Below are 16,056 nucleotides of genomic sequence, written 5' to 3'. Positions count from 1 at the left end.
GACTAGACCTATTTTGGATATAGGTTGCACTGTTGAAGACAATCAGAGACAAGCCTATTCGTTTATTAAAAAATCATGAATGAAAGTATTATTCGTTGATTTATTGAATGGATAACATATTCTAGGCATAAGGACAAGCGAACAAAGTTGACACTCACGCAGTCAAGCTACCAAGTGCTCTGCTTATGAGAGATTCATCAGGAATATAGTGACTTTTCAACCAACCCGCCCGAATCCGTGTAAAGTGACATCGTTTCGTTTCCGAGCGTTTTCATTTTCAGCGCTTGAGGCAGCGACCAGAATCCAAAATCCAGTGTTGAACGGATCCGAAAAGGAAACCAAAAGGTAAAAGAGTTCAAATCACCAAGATGAAAAGGCTAATGTTACTTTAATTCAGCTAGACTGCTAGAGTTCTTCACACTTGAAAAATCAATCTCAGCTCAATCAATCGCTTACGCAGATCCACACCACTAATTTTAAAATTTTCAACCCAACGCAGCAACTACTGCTCATCTTCAGAGCCCAAGCAAGCACACTACGGAAATGAGAGAGGAGGAACGAACAAAAAGGAGTCCCAATTCGAACCAAAACAAGGGGCCGGCGGCTAGATTCTTCGCAGCTAGACCATCCTGAGGAGCGCGGCAAGCACGGCGACGGCGGCGTAGACGACTACCGCATGCGACCTGGCGAAGGCGGCGATGGCAGAGGACTGGTCGCTGGCGGACGGCGGCGGGGACGGCGGCGGCAGCTTCTCGGCCTTGATGGCGAGGCGCATCCCGCCGAAGCAGTAGCCGTAGCTGCAGATGAAGTAGTAGGTCTTGGTCTCGTTCAGCTGGAACGCGAAGCTGCGGCCCTTGCTGTAGTTGTAGATGGCGTTGGTGGCGTCGCACTTGTTGTACCCGACCTCGTCCACCTGCACCACGTCCGCCTGCCCCGCCGTGTAGTAGAACACTGCATCCGGCAGCGGCGGCGGCGGCGGGCGGCGGGCGGCGGGAGAGCCGAGGAGAAGATCAGATCTGAGAAGAGAAGAGGAGGAGGCGCGGAGAAAGAGAAGGGCAATGCGTGGGCGTGGGGGGGCTTACCCAGCCAGTCGTCCTTGTAGAAGGGGCTGTGCTGCTTCAGCCAGTCGGTGTAGTTGACGTTGGGCTTCCAGTTGATGCTGATCTTGTTCGCCGCGGCCTTCTCCGGCAGCGCCGCGCACGCCGCCAGCACCAGCAGCGCCGCCGCCACCGCCGTCGCCACGCTCGTCCGCCCCATCGCCGGCCCTTCCCCTCTGCTGCTGCCTCCTCCTCCTCCTCTAAAGAAGAATGGATCGGCAATGGCCGGACCGCCGGAGCAGTCGACCGAACCAAGCGAAGCGACTAGAGCGCGGTGGTGGCGTTCGCGTTTCTTGCCTCTTTGTTTGAACTCTCTACCAGTGAGCTGAGCGGGGGGGGCGAGCGTGCGTGAACGCGTGATGCGATGGGATGCGCCTTGCGAGTGAGCTGGGGCCAATAGCGCGGTGGGGCGCCGGGTGCGGCCCAGTTAAAGGCGCGGGGCACATGGGGGGCGTCCAGGCGGTGTACCGCGCCAGGTTTCATCGCGGCCGTCCGCTCGTGGATCATAGGCACTCTGGCCCGGCGTGGTGGCCTTGGTAGTCTGGGGCGGCGGGGCCAGGTTCCATGCCCGATGGATGAGTGGGTCCCGCCGAGGTACGTGCGCGGTGTGCCGGTGCAGTGGTGCAGAGAGCGTTTGTCTGGCGTGGAGCTTCGCCGCGTGGTGTGGCTGTGGCTCGTGTCAGTGCCACGGCGGCGTTGTTTAGTTCACGTACATATACAAAGCATTAAATATAAATAAAAAAATAATTAATTACATAATTTATCTGTAAATTGTGACATAATTTTTTTTAAAAATGTTATAGTAGCAAATTCTAAAAATAATTTGGATCTAAATAACGTCTCACACATCGACAACATGTTCGTTTATATCTAAAATTATGGTTGAAAATATTGCTCGTTGATTTATTATAAAATAAAAAATACTACTAGATGATAGAAAAATATGATTTATAAAATAAGTGAACGGAGCCGAGAAGAGAAATGTTTTTTCATCGAAGAGGCGAATGTTTTTTATTAAAAGAGAGACAGCGCCAAAGGCTTTTGAGTGCATCCACAAACCGCGCCAATCCGTCGTTTTGTCCTGTCCAGAAGATGATGGAGCTCCCGTAAGGCCAGCCCCAACGCGGTGACGTGGCTTGTAGCCTTAACCAGCCAGCTAGGTTCGGATGTCAAGTTGGAGGTAAAGTAGTGGCTTGCAGATTGTTGAGCTTCTGCATGCTACTAGTGCTTCATGCTAAAGATGCTGGTATAAAGTGATAGGTGAGAGTAGGAGAAAGAAAAACAGAGTACGATGAATACAGAGAAGCAAAAAAGCTAGCTGTAGTTTCCATTATGAGTATGGTAGCCTTGGAGCTCTGAATCTACATGTAACTAAACTTTTTATCTAAGACCACTATGGATGTATGCTTGCATTGGGCATGCTCTAAGGGCGCCTTCGAGCGATCTTTTTAAACGGCTACCATCTTTGCATAGAACATCGTATATACATTGTGATGCCAAATTTATAACAGAAATCACAAATATTTATGATACCAAATGAACACATTATGTACCCACATCTAGTGATATTAATTTAATATTATAAATTTTTATGTTATTTTTATAAATTAGTTATACTTGAAATAATGACCCAGTATAATTTAATGAATTAATTTATTTAGAGACGAAGAAAGTATACGAGTTTAGCCCTTCATAAATACTTGATAAATAGTTATTTTTTCATCTTTCTTTTGTTAATAAAATATACTATGAACTATAGCTCATTATTCTACGCTGGAGCTGACTATTGCTATCTTGGAACTCTAGTGGTTTTATATGTTATTACTTCCTTTGTCCAGAGATTGTAGGCCTATTTGATCATAAGAAAAGTTAGATGTATAAAAATATAGCATAATCTATGATTTTCTTATAGTGTGCAAACAATTGCTAAAGAATCGATAATATCTTAGTCACTTTAAACACAAATTTATTGTTGTGAGTTTTATGCCCAAAACATGCACCTAATTGACTAATTGTTGGACAAGATTTGAAAAAAATGATTTTTTTTTTTCTCTAGTCAAATACGCCTATCATTTCTAGACAGTGAGAGTATTCTATCAAATAAATCAAATCTTAAAGTTATTTCAAGTCAAACTTGTTTAAATTTATAGAATTATAGGAAGGAGCATAGTATCATCAAATGGGCATAATATGAAAATATATTTTCTGATATATCTAATGATACTAATTTGATATTATAAATTTTATTGTTCTTTTCTATAAATTTGATCAAATTCAAAAAAATAATTACTTAAGACAATTTTAAGAACACCAACTAAATAGGTGGAACCTAAACCAATGAAGCTTCTAGTTCATTCCTATAGTACCATTTTCACATCACCTTAGATATCCTACTTTCAGCATTCGGCCTTTCTAAATGGGTGAAACAGATATATTTTTCAATTGTTTTAAAGAGGGTAAGTTTCATGTTTATTTTACCAAGCATCCTATAATTTTTTTTTCACAACCTATAGCTTAAAGAATCTTTTTTTTTTAGCTCATAAGCTTACAACTTTTTTAAGCTCAGACCTAAGCAAAAAAAAAGACCTTAACGCTCGGTGCTTCGATCTACCCTGTCCGTTTGAAACTGTTAGCATTTTTCATAGAGAATCCGAGAATTTGGGCAAGCTTTTATGTCAAATTGCGTATCATTTGCAGAGACAAATTTGTTGGAACCTGTGAGGTCAAAAAGACTAAAAACAACGGCAATAGCGTGCACTCCCGCAACACTTTTGCCACATTTCTTTTTTCTTTTCTTTTAGTTATCTTCCCTTTTTGTCTTCTCCAGTTTTAGGTTACCTGCCGGGCTTTGGTTTGCGCTACAAACCAAGAACATTTTGGACCTAGCGGGCACTAGGCCACTGGCCACCTCGTTCAGGCTTCATGGGCTCACTACCAAAACCTAAAAGTTAATGGGCTTCTAAGGTACAGTGTATTCGAGTCGAGAGCTCGGCCTGGTTCTCGTCGGATGTACTAAAGCCCACGAGGACGAGACAGAGTAAATGCTGCGCGATCCGTCCTTGTGATTCCATCCCGTACCAAGTACCAACACCACCAGCGCTGGGTCAGAATCCTGGCCTTGTTTAGTTCCGAAAAGATTTCGGATTTTGGTACTGTAGCATTTTCGTTTGTTTGTGACAAATATTATTCAATTATGGACTAACTAGGATCAAAAGATTCGTCTCACGATTTCCAACTAAACTGTGTAATTAGTTTTTGCTTTCGTCCATATTTAATGCTTCATGCATGTGCCATAAGATTCGATGTGATGGGAAATCTTGAAAACTTTTTGCTTTTTGGGTGAACTAAACAGCCATGAAAAGCTGCAGGCAAAAAGTACGGTCAGCATCCTACAGTGTCATGCGGCGAAATGAGGTCTGGTTCCTTCAAATTTGTAAAAGATTATTAGAAGATTCTACATTAAATCGAATCTTTGGACCTATTAAATATAAATAAAAATAGTTAATTATATAAATCATGAGATATATTTTTTAAAATTAGTTTGTTTATAATTAAACATTAATTTTTAAATAAAAAACAAAAATGTTATCTTAGCTGAATCAAAAAAATTTAAATCTAAACGAAAATATGTTATCTTAGCTAACTCCAAAAAAAATTTAAATCTAAACGAAAAAACAGTGGCCGCGTCCGACGGATCAAGTTTTTTTTTTCAGACGCGAAAGCAGCAGCCGGGCCGCTCCGCTACTTCTTCTACTTGTCTCTGTTTTTTCTTTTTTTTTGGGTGGGGGAACAAGTGAAACGCCTGGCATATGCTAAAGCGGCGCCATCACGCCAAAGCTTTTCTGTTCGTTCGGTCCATCCACTGGCCAATCGCTTGTTGTGGCAAGACGCGATGGTCCATGCCGGCCGGCGAATGCCCTCGTGCTTATCTTAAGGCGCAAGGTTTCTTTCTCGCATGGAGCGGTCGCTACTGGCCGGATTAGATACCTGCTGCCTTTTTTTTCCCTGGCGCTGGATTGGATGCCGGCTCTCCCTCTCTCTCGTGGGCAGAGGGACATTCGTTGGATCCGAGGGCGAAGCACGTGTAGGCTCAATGGTGTGTTTGCATGCATACATACTCCGTGCTAGTTGCGACCAGAGTACTAGTAATAGTAATATTTTGTGGGTCATTTGTAGTTAGCGTTGGCGTAGTCTTGTGGACATTGGATCTAGTAGTATGAGTTTGACTTGAATCCTTCAAAATTCTACGATCCCGACAGAAGTGTGTTTCAGCATTTGATTAAGGCCTTGTTTAGTTCCAAAAAACTACCAAAAATTTTCAAGATTTTTCGTTACGTCGAATCTTAGAACACATGTATGAAGCATTAAATATGGATAAAAATAAAAACTAATTACACAGTTTACCTGTAAATCGCGAGAAGAATCTTTTGACTCTAATTAGTCTATGATTGGAGAATATTTGCAACAAACAAACGAAAGTGCTACAGTACCTAAAGCCAAAAATTTTTACAAACTGAACAAGGCCTAATTTGAGCTTGGATTGAGTCTTGGTAGTACTAGTAATTAATCTAATCTAATCCTCTCTCATTAATTTGAGCCGAGAACATCGAGCTGCGTCTGCGTGCTTACGGCCTTGTTTAGTTCAAAAAAAATTTTGCAAAATTTTTCAGATTTTCCGTCACATCGAATCTTTAGACGCATGCATGAAGTATTAAATATAGATGAAAATAAAAACTAATTGCACAGTTTGGTCGAAATTGACGAAACAAATCTTTTGAGCTTAGTTAGTCCATGATTGGATAATTTTTTTCAAATACAAACGAAAATGCTACAGTGTCGATTTTGCAAAAAAAATTTAACTAAGGCCTTGTTTAGTTACCCAAAAATTTTGCAAAATTTTTCAGATTCTCCGTCACATCGAATCTTTAGACGTATGCATGGAGTATTAAATATAGATAAAAATAAAAACTAATTGCACAATTTAGTCGGAATTGACGAGACGAATCTTTTGAGTCTAGTTAGTTCATAATTAGATAATATTTATCAAATACAAACGAAAATGCTACTATTTATATTTTGTAAAAAAATTTTGGAAGTAAACACGGCCTAAACAAGGCCCAAAACTGCAAAATTATTTGGTGTGATCGGGCGAGTCAGGGCGACGCAGCTTTGGCCGGCTTCTGCCTCGCCTCTGGCCTTGTTCAGTTTGCAAAAACGTGTGAAAAACAGCACTGTAGCACTTTCGTTTTTATTTGACAAATATTGTCCAATTATAGAGTAAGTAGGCTCAAAAGATTCATCTCGCGGTTTACAGATGAACTGTGCAAATAGTTTTTGTTTTTATATATATTTAATGCTCCATGCATGTGCCGCAAGATTCGATGTGACGGGGAATCTTGAAAAATTTTGCGAACTAAACAAGGCCTCTGTCTCTCCCTGCGCCTGGCACTCATCAGCAGGCGGCAGCACAGCTGCAGTCGCACGGCACAGGACTAGAGACTTGACTGTCCGAGACTGCGGCCCTGTCAGCCCTGCCCTGAATCGATCAGTTCTTTGACCGGTGGCGAGGCGAGAGCGAGCGGCCCGATCGCCACCAGTAGCAGTCTGTCAGGATCTGGGGCCCGTGCGGCCGGACAGGGACAGGGACAGCAGCAGAGGGGGAATTAATACGTAACCTAAATTTGCCAGTTCTAATCAGGCAAGCGGACCCCCCGTAGAGCCTGCGTGAAGTCTACTTTTTCTCATATATCTCGTGATCCATGCCGTCAGCAGATTAGGATGAGAATTAGATAGATCGTCGTGGCCTACTTGCATTTGATAGGCGTCGACGTCGAGTGTGATCCATTTCTTTTTTGCTAGTACACTAATTGCTTATCGTAGCACCAGTTGTTTACTGCACATACAAATCATTCTGGTGAATGGCGATCTGGTCTCGCAGGTTTGTTTGTTGGATGAAGCTACGAATTGTGTCCTCTCAATAGGTAGGATCGGGACTGCATTGGTTGATTATCATTAATTAATTCCAATTAGGCTATTCAGAGCAACGGACCACTCGTACTACGTAGTACGGGCGTGAAGAACCCAGTCCACTCCTTCCCCTAATCACGACACGCGTTGCTGGCGACCTACGTCCGCTCGTACGCGTCATGGAAAGGCAAAGGATAAAAGCTACTCAACCAAATGCTCATCACCAGAGAGAGAGCCTTTGCCCCCTTCACCTTTCCTCTCTATCGCTCCCCCTCGGATTCATCAGAGCCGGCAACCACATGAACCCTAGATCTGCTGGCGCCTTTTGACCCAACCAACCAACATCCAACATCAATCACCACCTCGTAAAAGAGAGGACAGGAGCGATGGAAAAAAGGCCTTGGCCTTGTTTACTTCCTTGAAAAATTTGCAAAATTTTTCACATTTTCCGTCACATCGAATCTTTAGACACATGCATGGAATATTAAATATAAACAAAAATAAAAACTAATTGCACAGTTTGGTCGAAATTGACGAGACGAATCTTTTGAGCCTAGTTAGTCCATGATTAGATAATATTTGTCAAATACAAACGAAAGTGCTACAGTGTCGATTTCCTAAAATTTTTCGGAACTAAACAAGGCCCTTGTTTAGATGCAACAAAAAACCTAAAACTTTACAAAATTCTCCATCACATCGAATCTTGCGGCACATGCATATAACATTAAATATAGATAAAAAAGATAACTAATAGTACAGTTTACCTGTAAATCACGAGACGAATCTTTTTAAGCCTATTTGCTCCATGATTAGACAATTTTTGTCAAATAAAAACAAAAATACTACAGTGTCAAAATCTAAAAAGTTTTTAGATAAAAAGAAAAAAAAGGCTGCGACGCAAAGCTAGCTACTACACGCGTCCCCGAATGGCGGGGCCTGGTAGTGGTAGAGAGTCCCCTCCCCTCTCCTCTCCATGGCGCGGGCCGCGGGGCGGCCGCCAATGCCACGCGACTGTTCCTCACGTTGTGGCCGGGCAGCCGGGCAGAAATTATGACGCCGGCCGCCGCGGGCGGCAAGGGAAAGTGTCCTCGATTGTTTGCGCCGCTTTCCTTGCGATGCGAATGCGATGACGAGTGGGTCGTCTCCTCATCAACTTTCTATAGGTCTCCACTTCCATGTCCCGCAGGGGATTAGGGGTCGCGCAATATAAAATCTCCGATTCTGCTTAGGGGTTGTCACCTTCACCTAAAAGTGAGGCCTTGTTTAGCTGTGGAAAAAAATTTGGTTCAGTTACTGTAGCACTTTCGTTTTTATTTGACAAACATTGTCCAATCATGAAGACATGAAGTAACTAGACTTAAAAGATTCATCTCACGGTTTACAGGCAAACTGTGTAATTAGTTTTTATTTTCATCTATATTTAATGCTCTATACATGTACCGCAAAATTCGATGTGACGAGAAATCTTGAAAAATTTTGGGGTTTTGTGTGAACTGAACAAGGCGTGAAAAAGAAACCCAATACTGACTTTATCTAGCCATGGATATTTATTTCCTTCATTCAGTCTTGTTTGTACTTGGGCCCTGTTTAGTTCCCAAAAATTTTATAAAATTTTTTAGATTCTCCGTCATATCAAATCTTTAGTCGCATGTATGGAGTATTAAATACAGACGAAACTAAAAACTAATTGCACAGTTTAGTCGAAATTGACGAGACGAATCTTTTGAGCCTAGTTAGTTCATGATTGGACAATATTTATCAAATACAAACGAAAGTGTTACTATTCCTATTTTGAAAAAAAAATTGGAACTAAACAAGACCTTGGCGAGTCAGTCATCGATATATTATTTCTAGTCCCAGGAAAACAATATTCTAGTGGCTCCGTCCGCTGAGTGTATCAGCCAGCCAATTGTGGTAGTATAGGGCAGATGGAGACGAACGAGGCAACTTGGAAACTTACGTGCCGTAACATCGGATGTCACAGGTCAACTTTTCCGACCCCCGCCGGCCGCCCCGACCGACCTAACGAGTGCATTGAACTGGTACTACAACATCACACAGATCGGCGTTATCCTCCGAGGCCTTGTTTAGTTCCAAAAAATTTTGCAAAATAGGTACCGTAGCACTTTCGTTTGTTTGTGACAAATATTGTCTAATTATGGACTGACTAGACTCAAAAAATTCATCTTATCAATTCCGACCAAACTATACAATTAGTAGTTTTTATTTTCGTCTATATTTAATATTCTATACATGTGTCTAAAGATTCGATGTGACGGAGAATCTGAAAAATTTTGTAAAATTTTTTGGAAACTAAACAAGGCCCGAGTCAAAAGGATATGGGCCAGTGCGGTCGCCTAATCGGCGTATCAGCTCTCGGCACAAGCGAAACGCCCGGCCGCACGCAGCCACGCACACATCGGGGATCCAGAGGGTGGGTGGATCCGTCGCGTCGCGCGTGCCGCTGGAGAACGAACGGGTCACAACAACGTCATCGCGGCTCGCGGGGGCGGGGCAGGGGCAGGACACCAGAGGCGGCCGCGCGGGCGCTCCGCAGAAGATCCGCGCGACCGTAACCGTATCGCCGTCTCCAGCTTGCCGATCCAGAGCCCGCGCTGATTTCTTTTTCGAGTGTGAGATTCCACGTCCACTGGATTCGCAATCGCGACGCGGACGTTGAAACGGAAGAAAACACGTGACGCACGGGCCGCGTCGACGCGGTGAGCCGGCCGGCCACGCGGCGGCGGGCAGCCGATTCGAACATAGGCCTTGTTTAGTTCTCAAAAATTTTGCAAAATTTTTTAATTCTCCGTCACATCGAATCTTTAGACGTATGCATGGAGTATTAAATATAGATACAAATAAAAACTAATTGCACAATTTAATCGGAATTGACAAGACGAACCTTTTGAGCCTAGTTAGTCTATAATTAGACAATATTTATTAAATACAAACGAAAATATTACTATTCTTATTTTACAAAATTTTTTGGAAGTAGACAAGGCCCTAGGAGATCGATGCGAAAAAGCAGGAGGAGGGGATCCCGCGTGCTCCCATGTACTAGCTGACGGGAAACGAAACGACGGCGTGGAGCGTCGCAGAGGTGAAACATATACTGGCCTCGCCTAGTTATATCACGGAGGGAAAAAAAAATAAACATCACTGTTCGTATCACCGAGATGGCAATACTCGCCTTTATAGCTCACCCAGCTCGCGAGCAAGCGGACAAAGAGCACGATATACGCAAAGCAGCTGGGGGCGCTCCGGCCGGCGCCATCCTATCCTAACCTACGAGCCACGATGCGCGTACGTACAGCGGATCTGGGCCGGCACAACACAAGTGGGCAGCATCTGGGCGGGCCAGCCAGGCTCCAGACGAGTTGGTTTTGCTTTCACAGAGTGGCCGCTGCGCCAGCCAGCCAGCCCAGACGCGGACGTGTCCTGCGACACGAGAGCACATATACACACGCAGACATACCGGAGACACTGCCTGTGGGCCCCGCGCGCAGGGACCATGGGCCATGGCTGGAGGAACCGAGCCGAGCCGAGCGTTCCTGCCCTGGCGCCCTGCGGTGGCCATGCCCTGGCCATCAATGCGGGGGCGTGAGAGCTCCTCGTCCTCTTGGCGCCAGGCGGTCTGGGTCGCTCCTGTGCGTGAGTACGCGCAGGCAGGGCGGGCGAGCAGTGCAGGAAAGGAGCCTACTACAGGACAAGGCATGGACGCATGGTCGTTTGCACAGTATCGTGAGGCTGCACTGGTTGGAGACAACTGCTGTCCTGCGTGCAGCACAGTGGAGATCTAGGGGTGGTGGTTCTTTCCGTTTTCTTGCTTTCTGTTGTTAATGTTAATGATGTAGCCGCTGCTCTCTCCTCTTTTACGTATGCACACGTATGTCCCCCTGTTGGTAGTGGTAGGCCGTGCTGCGTGTGTAACCTGGTCAAATCGATAGTTTGATGCAGTAATTTTTTTTTGACGGTTAGAAGCCATTTCCCTCTGGACCGGCCTTGTTCGTTTGGCTGATAAATTATAATAAAAAGTACTGTTGACTAATTTGTTTTGAGAGAAAAATATTGTTTAATGACTGACAGATTCGGCTGATAAACTCAATCATATTTTATTTGAGAGCTGAGAGGACATCATGTGCCTGCTGCACGGTTTTCAATCATTTTGTAAATATTCGCTACGAAATCAAACAAATCGACTCTTAGAGATATTTAGAGCATCTTTGATCCTAGGGATAAAAAATGAGAAAAATAGCTAAAAAATGAGAAAAATAGCTATGACCATCCTAGTCTACACCTGAGATTAAACAAAGACTAAATTTTCTTTTCCATCTTCTCTAGAACTTTTATTATCTGCTCATTTGACTCTGTTTTTTTTCTTTTTTCTGCACATGATTTCTTTTTCTCCTATTCCAATTCATCTTAATTTTCCTTTTTTCGTTCCCTCTTATTTTCCATTTTTCCGGCTTCCGAATTTCGGTTTCTCCCGTTGTCTCTTTTTTGTTTCTTTTTTTCATTTTCTCCGGTTGTCTATTTATAAACGCAATGGACAAACTGTCTATCTCTATTCCTGCCTCCAAAAATACTGTATTGGACCTACAAATCTCAATATCAATATTGACAATGTTCAATTTGATCGGCTGCACTCATACAGCTGTAGTTGTTGCTGCACCCGATCTATTCACAGTGCTAGATGATTCAACATTACAGCAGCCAAAAAATGGCAGTTGCCCAAAGCCGTTGTCACATACAGTCTCTTGTTATCGATTGACACATCATCTCAAAAAATATAGAACAATTAATCCTAAAATAAATCTAAAAAACATGAGTATCCATATCAAATTAAAATAACTTAAATCTGGATAGACACGTATTTTATTTTATAGAAAAGTCTAACCAGCTAATGAAGGCTCGGGACGGGTGGGCCTATTTCCCCTAAGCTGGACCATCGAAATGGCAATTTTTTTTGTTAGGCTTTGATGTGTGATCACCGTACATCAGATGTTGACCAATTATGTAAACCTGTACTCGAACTAATACCGTGCGTGCTCCTGCTATTCAAGCACGTCATCTTTTAATTTGTTTTAGCACATGCGTTTGACAGCCTAACTTAGGCCTTGTTTACTTCCCAGAAAATTTTGCAAAATTTTTCACATTCTCCGTCACATCGAATCTTTAGACGCATGCATGGAGTATTAAATATAAACGAAAATAAAAACTAATTACACAGTTTGGTCGAAATTGACGAGACGAATCTTTTGAGTCTAGTTAGTCCATGATTGGACAATATTTGTCAAATACAAACGAAAGTGCTACAGTGTCCATTTCCTAAAATTTTTCGGAACTAAACAAGGCCTTATTATCTACAAATATGCCAACATACATGAATGCACACATTACCCGTCACTACTCACTACAAACCAACATCTTCGGACGACCAACATTTGTGGGTATCGTCTCCGGCCGTGCAAGAGTGTCGCTAGTCGCGAGCAATTGGAATTTCTGTCGGTGCCTTTTGCCTGGCAAGGAATTTCACATGGATTCCTATTTCCTAATCTGGCAATTCTGCATTTCTAGCAAACCATTTCCACGCACTACACTAACACTAGGTAGGCCCGGGGCCTTGTTTACTTCCACTCAAAATTCCAAAATTTTTCAAGATTTCATGTCACATCGAATCTTTAGACGCATGCATGGAATATTGAATATAGACCAAAATAAAAATTAATTACACAGTTTGGTCAGAATTGACGAGACAAATCTTTTGAGCCTAGTTAGTCTATGATTAGACAATAATTACCACAAACAAACAAAAATGCTACAGTGTCGTAAAAATTTTTCCTTGACAAACAAAACAAGGCCCAAGCATCTCTTGCCAGTCGCAAAAATCCACACCGAAGAAGCTGTGAGACTGGACTCACAAAAATCTCCTCCCTCCCGTCCACCACGTGGCATGTGGTCACACGTTCCAGTCCAGCGTGGTTAATGTAAAGTAACGAAGGGGATTAGGGTACTCATAATTTATACTCTATCATTTTGAGTGCCTTTAGACCAGTCTCAATATATAGTGTCACTGTACGGTTTCACATACCAACACGTCATCAAGATTAAAATGAAACTATCTATGAAATAACCCCAGCAATGAAGCATTTCACTTTGTTGTTTCCAAAGCTAAGCAAAACATTTAATTACAGCAAAATGATTGGATCACATGTAAGATGGTGAAATGATTTAGCCCTGAGTGGGGATTTCATGTCGTTTCACCGTGTGGGAAACAACGGCCATGGTGTTTCACCATGGTGAAACTACTTCCTTCTCTCTCCTCTTCGTTTCATGTAAAAAGTGTAGTTTTACTGACATAACGCTCTAATAAATATGTATAACATCCTGGTGAAATTCCCAGTGAGATTGGCCTAAGAGCAAGTATTATAATACAGCCAGCTGTTGGGCTGTAAGATTTCTTTACAGCCTTCTTGCAGCCCACTCATATAATGGTTAGTTTATCATTATTAATACATAGCTCACTTGTTTGTCTCATAATTTTTTTTGGTATTTGTGTCTGAGCCGGCTGTAAGCTTGCAACCTGCTTTTACTCTCTCTCCCCTTCTCTCTTCTCCACCTTAGTATTTAGCTCCCTTACAACCTGCGCCTTGTTTAGGTCACCCTGAAAATAAAAAAGTTTTCAAGATTCTCCGTCACATCGAATCTTGTGGCACATACATGAAACATTAAATATAGACGAAAACAAAAACTAATTACACAGTTTAGCGGTAAATCATGAGACGAATATTTTGATCCTAGTTAGTCTATGATTGGATAATATTTGTCACAAACAAACGAAAGTGATACAGTACCGAAATCTTTTCACTTTTCGAAACTAAACAAGACCCTGCTATAATACTTGGGCCTTGTTTAGTTCCGAAAAGTGAAAACTTTTCGGTACTGTAGCACTTTCGTTTGTTTATGACAAATATTATCCAATCATGGACTAACTAGGATCAAAAGATTCGTCTCATAATTTACAGCTAAACTGTGTAATTAGTTTTTGTTTTCGTCTATCTTTAATGTTTCATGCATGTGCCACAAGATTCGATGTGACGGAAAATTTTGAAAACTTTTTAGTTTTCAGGGTGAACTAAACAATGCGGCCGCCTTTATTCCTTCTCGCAGTTTCCTGGTGAGGCTATGAATGCGAGTGACGTCCCTTGGTCTCCAAGCATACGTACCGTTGTCGTCCACTGCCCACTGGGACCCGCCATTAGTGCGACGCAACGCAACCGAAACCCGATCGCTTGGGGATTGGGATTGGGATTTGGATGGATCTTGGAGTCTCGGGCTGCAGCAGCCAGCGCCAGTCGCCAGACCACGACCCGTCGCCCAGTGGCACCGCCCGCCGCGTGGTCGCGTCGTTCCGAGGCCACCAGGGCCGTCGGATGGGCACGGGAATGAGAGGGCGACACGCAAACGGACGACGGGACAGCGGATTCGCCCTCGCCGGCTCGCCCCCTACAGTCACTCTGCTACGGGGAATCCGAGGTTGAAATGAAACCCAATCCCCACGCCTAAACCCGACACAAAGAGTCTGTCGCCATCCACCGCGTCCGGTCGCCCGGATGGACGGCCCAGATTACACGGGGAGCGGTACCTTGATTAACACCACCACTACTCCTACGGCTCGTGAGCAGAGCAGGAGGATTCTGTGAGTTGATTAGTGTAGTGCTCCAGTAGTCCGTGCAGCATTACGGGAAGACACGCTGTCACGAGGCTGCTCCTCGTGATCCTGGCAAAAGGGCGTGCGCGGGGCCCACCTGTCAGGTCCAGGTACCCGCATAAAACCAACCGGGCCGCGCGCATCGACAACATCGCATCGCATCCAGGAACCCATACACCCGACCCGAGCTGGCTGCGGTACTTTCCCCCCGGCCTCACTCTCAGCTCGGGGTGGGCCCCGCGTCCAGTCCCTTTGGGGGCATCTGCGGCCGCGGCCATTGGATCGATCAAAAGAGAAGAGAGGGAGAGAGAGAGCACTGAACAGCAGCAAATACGAGTTACAGTAGTACAGCTGATTGATTATTTTTCTCCAACCCCACTTTATTACCGTGCTTTATTATCTCTCTCTCTCTCTGCCTTTCTCTCTCTTGTTTCTTCTTCCTCTTCAGTTCCTTTCAATGCGCTGTGAGTGGAATTGCTGATGTGCTCATGCGCACTGTTCATTGATCTTTTGCCAAGCCACATGCTGACATCGAAGAGCACACGTAGATAACCTTGGATGACCTCGTATTAGCTCAGTTTCACTTAATAATAACCTGTGATGTGGCCTGGCAAAACTATATACACACTCCAGCTAGCGGCGACATCTGCCGGGCGGTACGAGCCAAGATCTTCTCAAGCTGGTGCTACCTCACCTGCCAGACATTGTTGCCGGATTTGCAGCCTCCATCACAACAACCCATCATTTTTTTTCTCTTATACTATATACAAAAATAAAATTAATAAACAATCCATCATTTTCTTGCGGCAACAGGAGCCCCAGATCCCCCTGGTTCGCAAGGAGAAAGGTTGGTTGTGTTTTAGGTATTCATTTATTACGACGCCCGACTAAACATGCGGTGACAAAGATTATTAGGAAAGCGAGCGCTCGTGAATTCTGCTATCCAACCCCCGTTGAATTTTCTCGATTTCCCATCTAATCGCCCGTGCAAACACAGTACTATCTGATTGAATAATGAATATACCCCTATTTATTACTATAAAAATACAGAGATACTCATTATTCAATCAGATAGTAAATCTAACAACTGTAGGAGTAGTAATTTGAAAAGGTTGAGCGACAATAATAGGGTGACCTAGCCGCCGGAAGAACTGGGTACGGACGCTGCAGGGGATCATGTGAGCTGGGGAAAAAAAAGTGTCACGAGGAGTAAAGACGGCCGATTTTTTAAAGCTCTGGAAAGGAGTTTGGTGCTGTGATCCTCTAAGGCCTTGTTTA

General features: G+C 43.7%; 1 protein-coding gene across 1 annotated transcript; it reads right to left on the bottom strand.

Moving 5' to 3' along the window:
• LOC8086213 (lamin-like protein) lies at positions 349-1,512 on the bottom strand. Its single transcript, XM_002463810.2, has 2 exons — positions 1,083-1,512; positions 349-951 (listed from the first exon to the last, which is right to left on the bottom strand). Exons 1-2 carry the CDS (start codon positions 1,255-1,257, stop codon positions 620-622), a joined length of 507 nt encoding a protein of 168 aa, XP_002463855.1. The 5' UTR covers positions 1,258-1,512; the 3' UTR covers positions 349-619.

Source organism: Sorghum bicolor, chromosome 1 (genome assembly GCF_000003195.3).
Source record: "Sorghum bicolor cultivar BTx623 chromosome 1, Sorghum_bicolor_NCBIv3, whole genome shotgun sequence".
Taxonomy (NCBI): Eukaryota; Viridiplantae; Streptophyta; class Magnoliopsida; order Poales; family Poaceae; genus Sorghum; species Sorghum bicolor.
This window is presented reverse-complemented; position numbering and strand designations above follow the sequence as displayed.

What these genes read in the sequence shown, in the direction of transcription:
- LOC8086213 (XM_002463810.2), bottom strand. Translation starts at nt 1,257, where the DNA reads ATGGGGCGGACGAGCGTGGCGACGGCGGTGGCGGCGGCGCTGCTGGTG. An exon ending in CTACAAGGACGACTGGCTGG is followed by an intron (nt 952 to 1,082) that starts GTAAGCCCCCCC and finishes TGCCGGATGCAG; the next exon opens with TGTTCTACTACACGGCGGGG.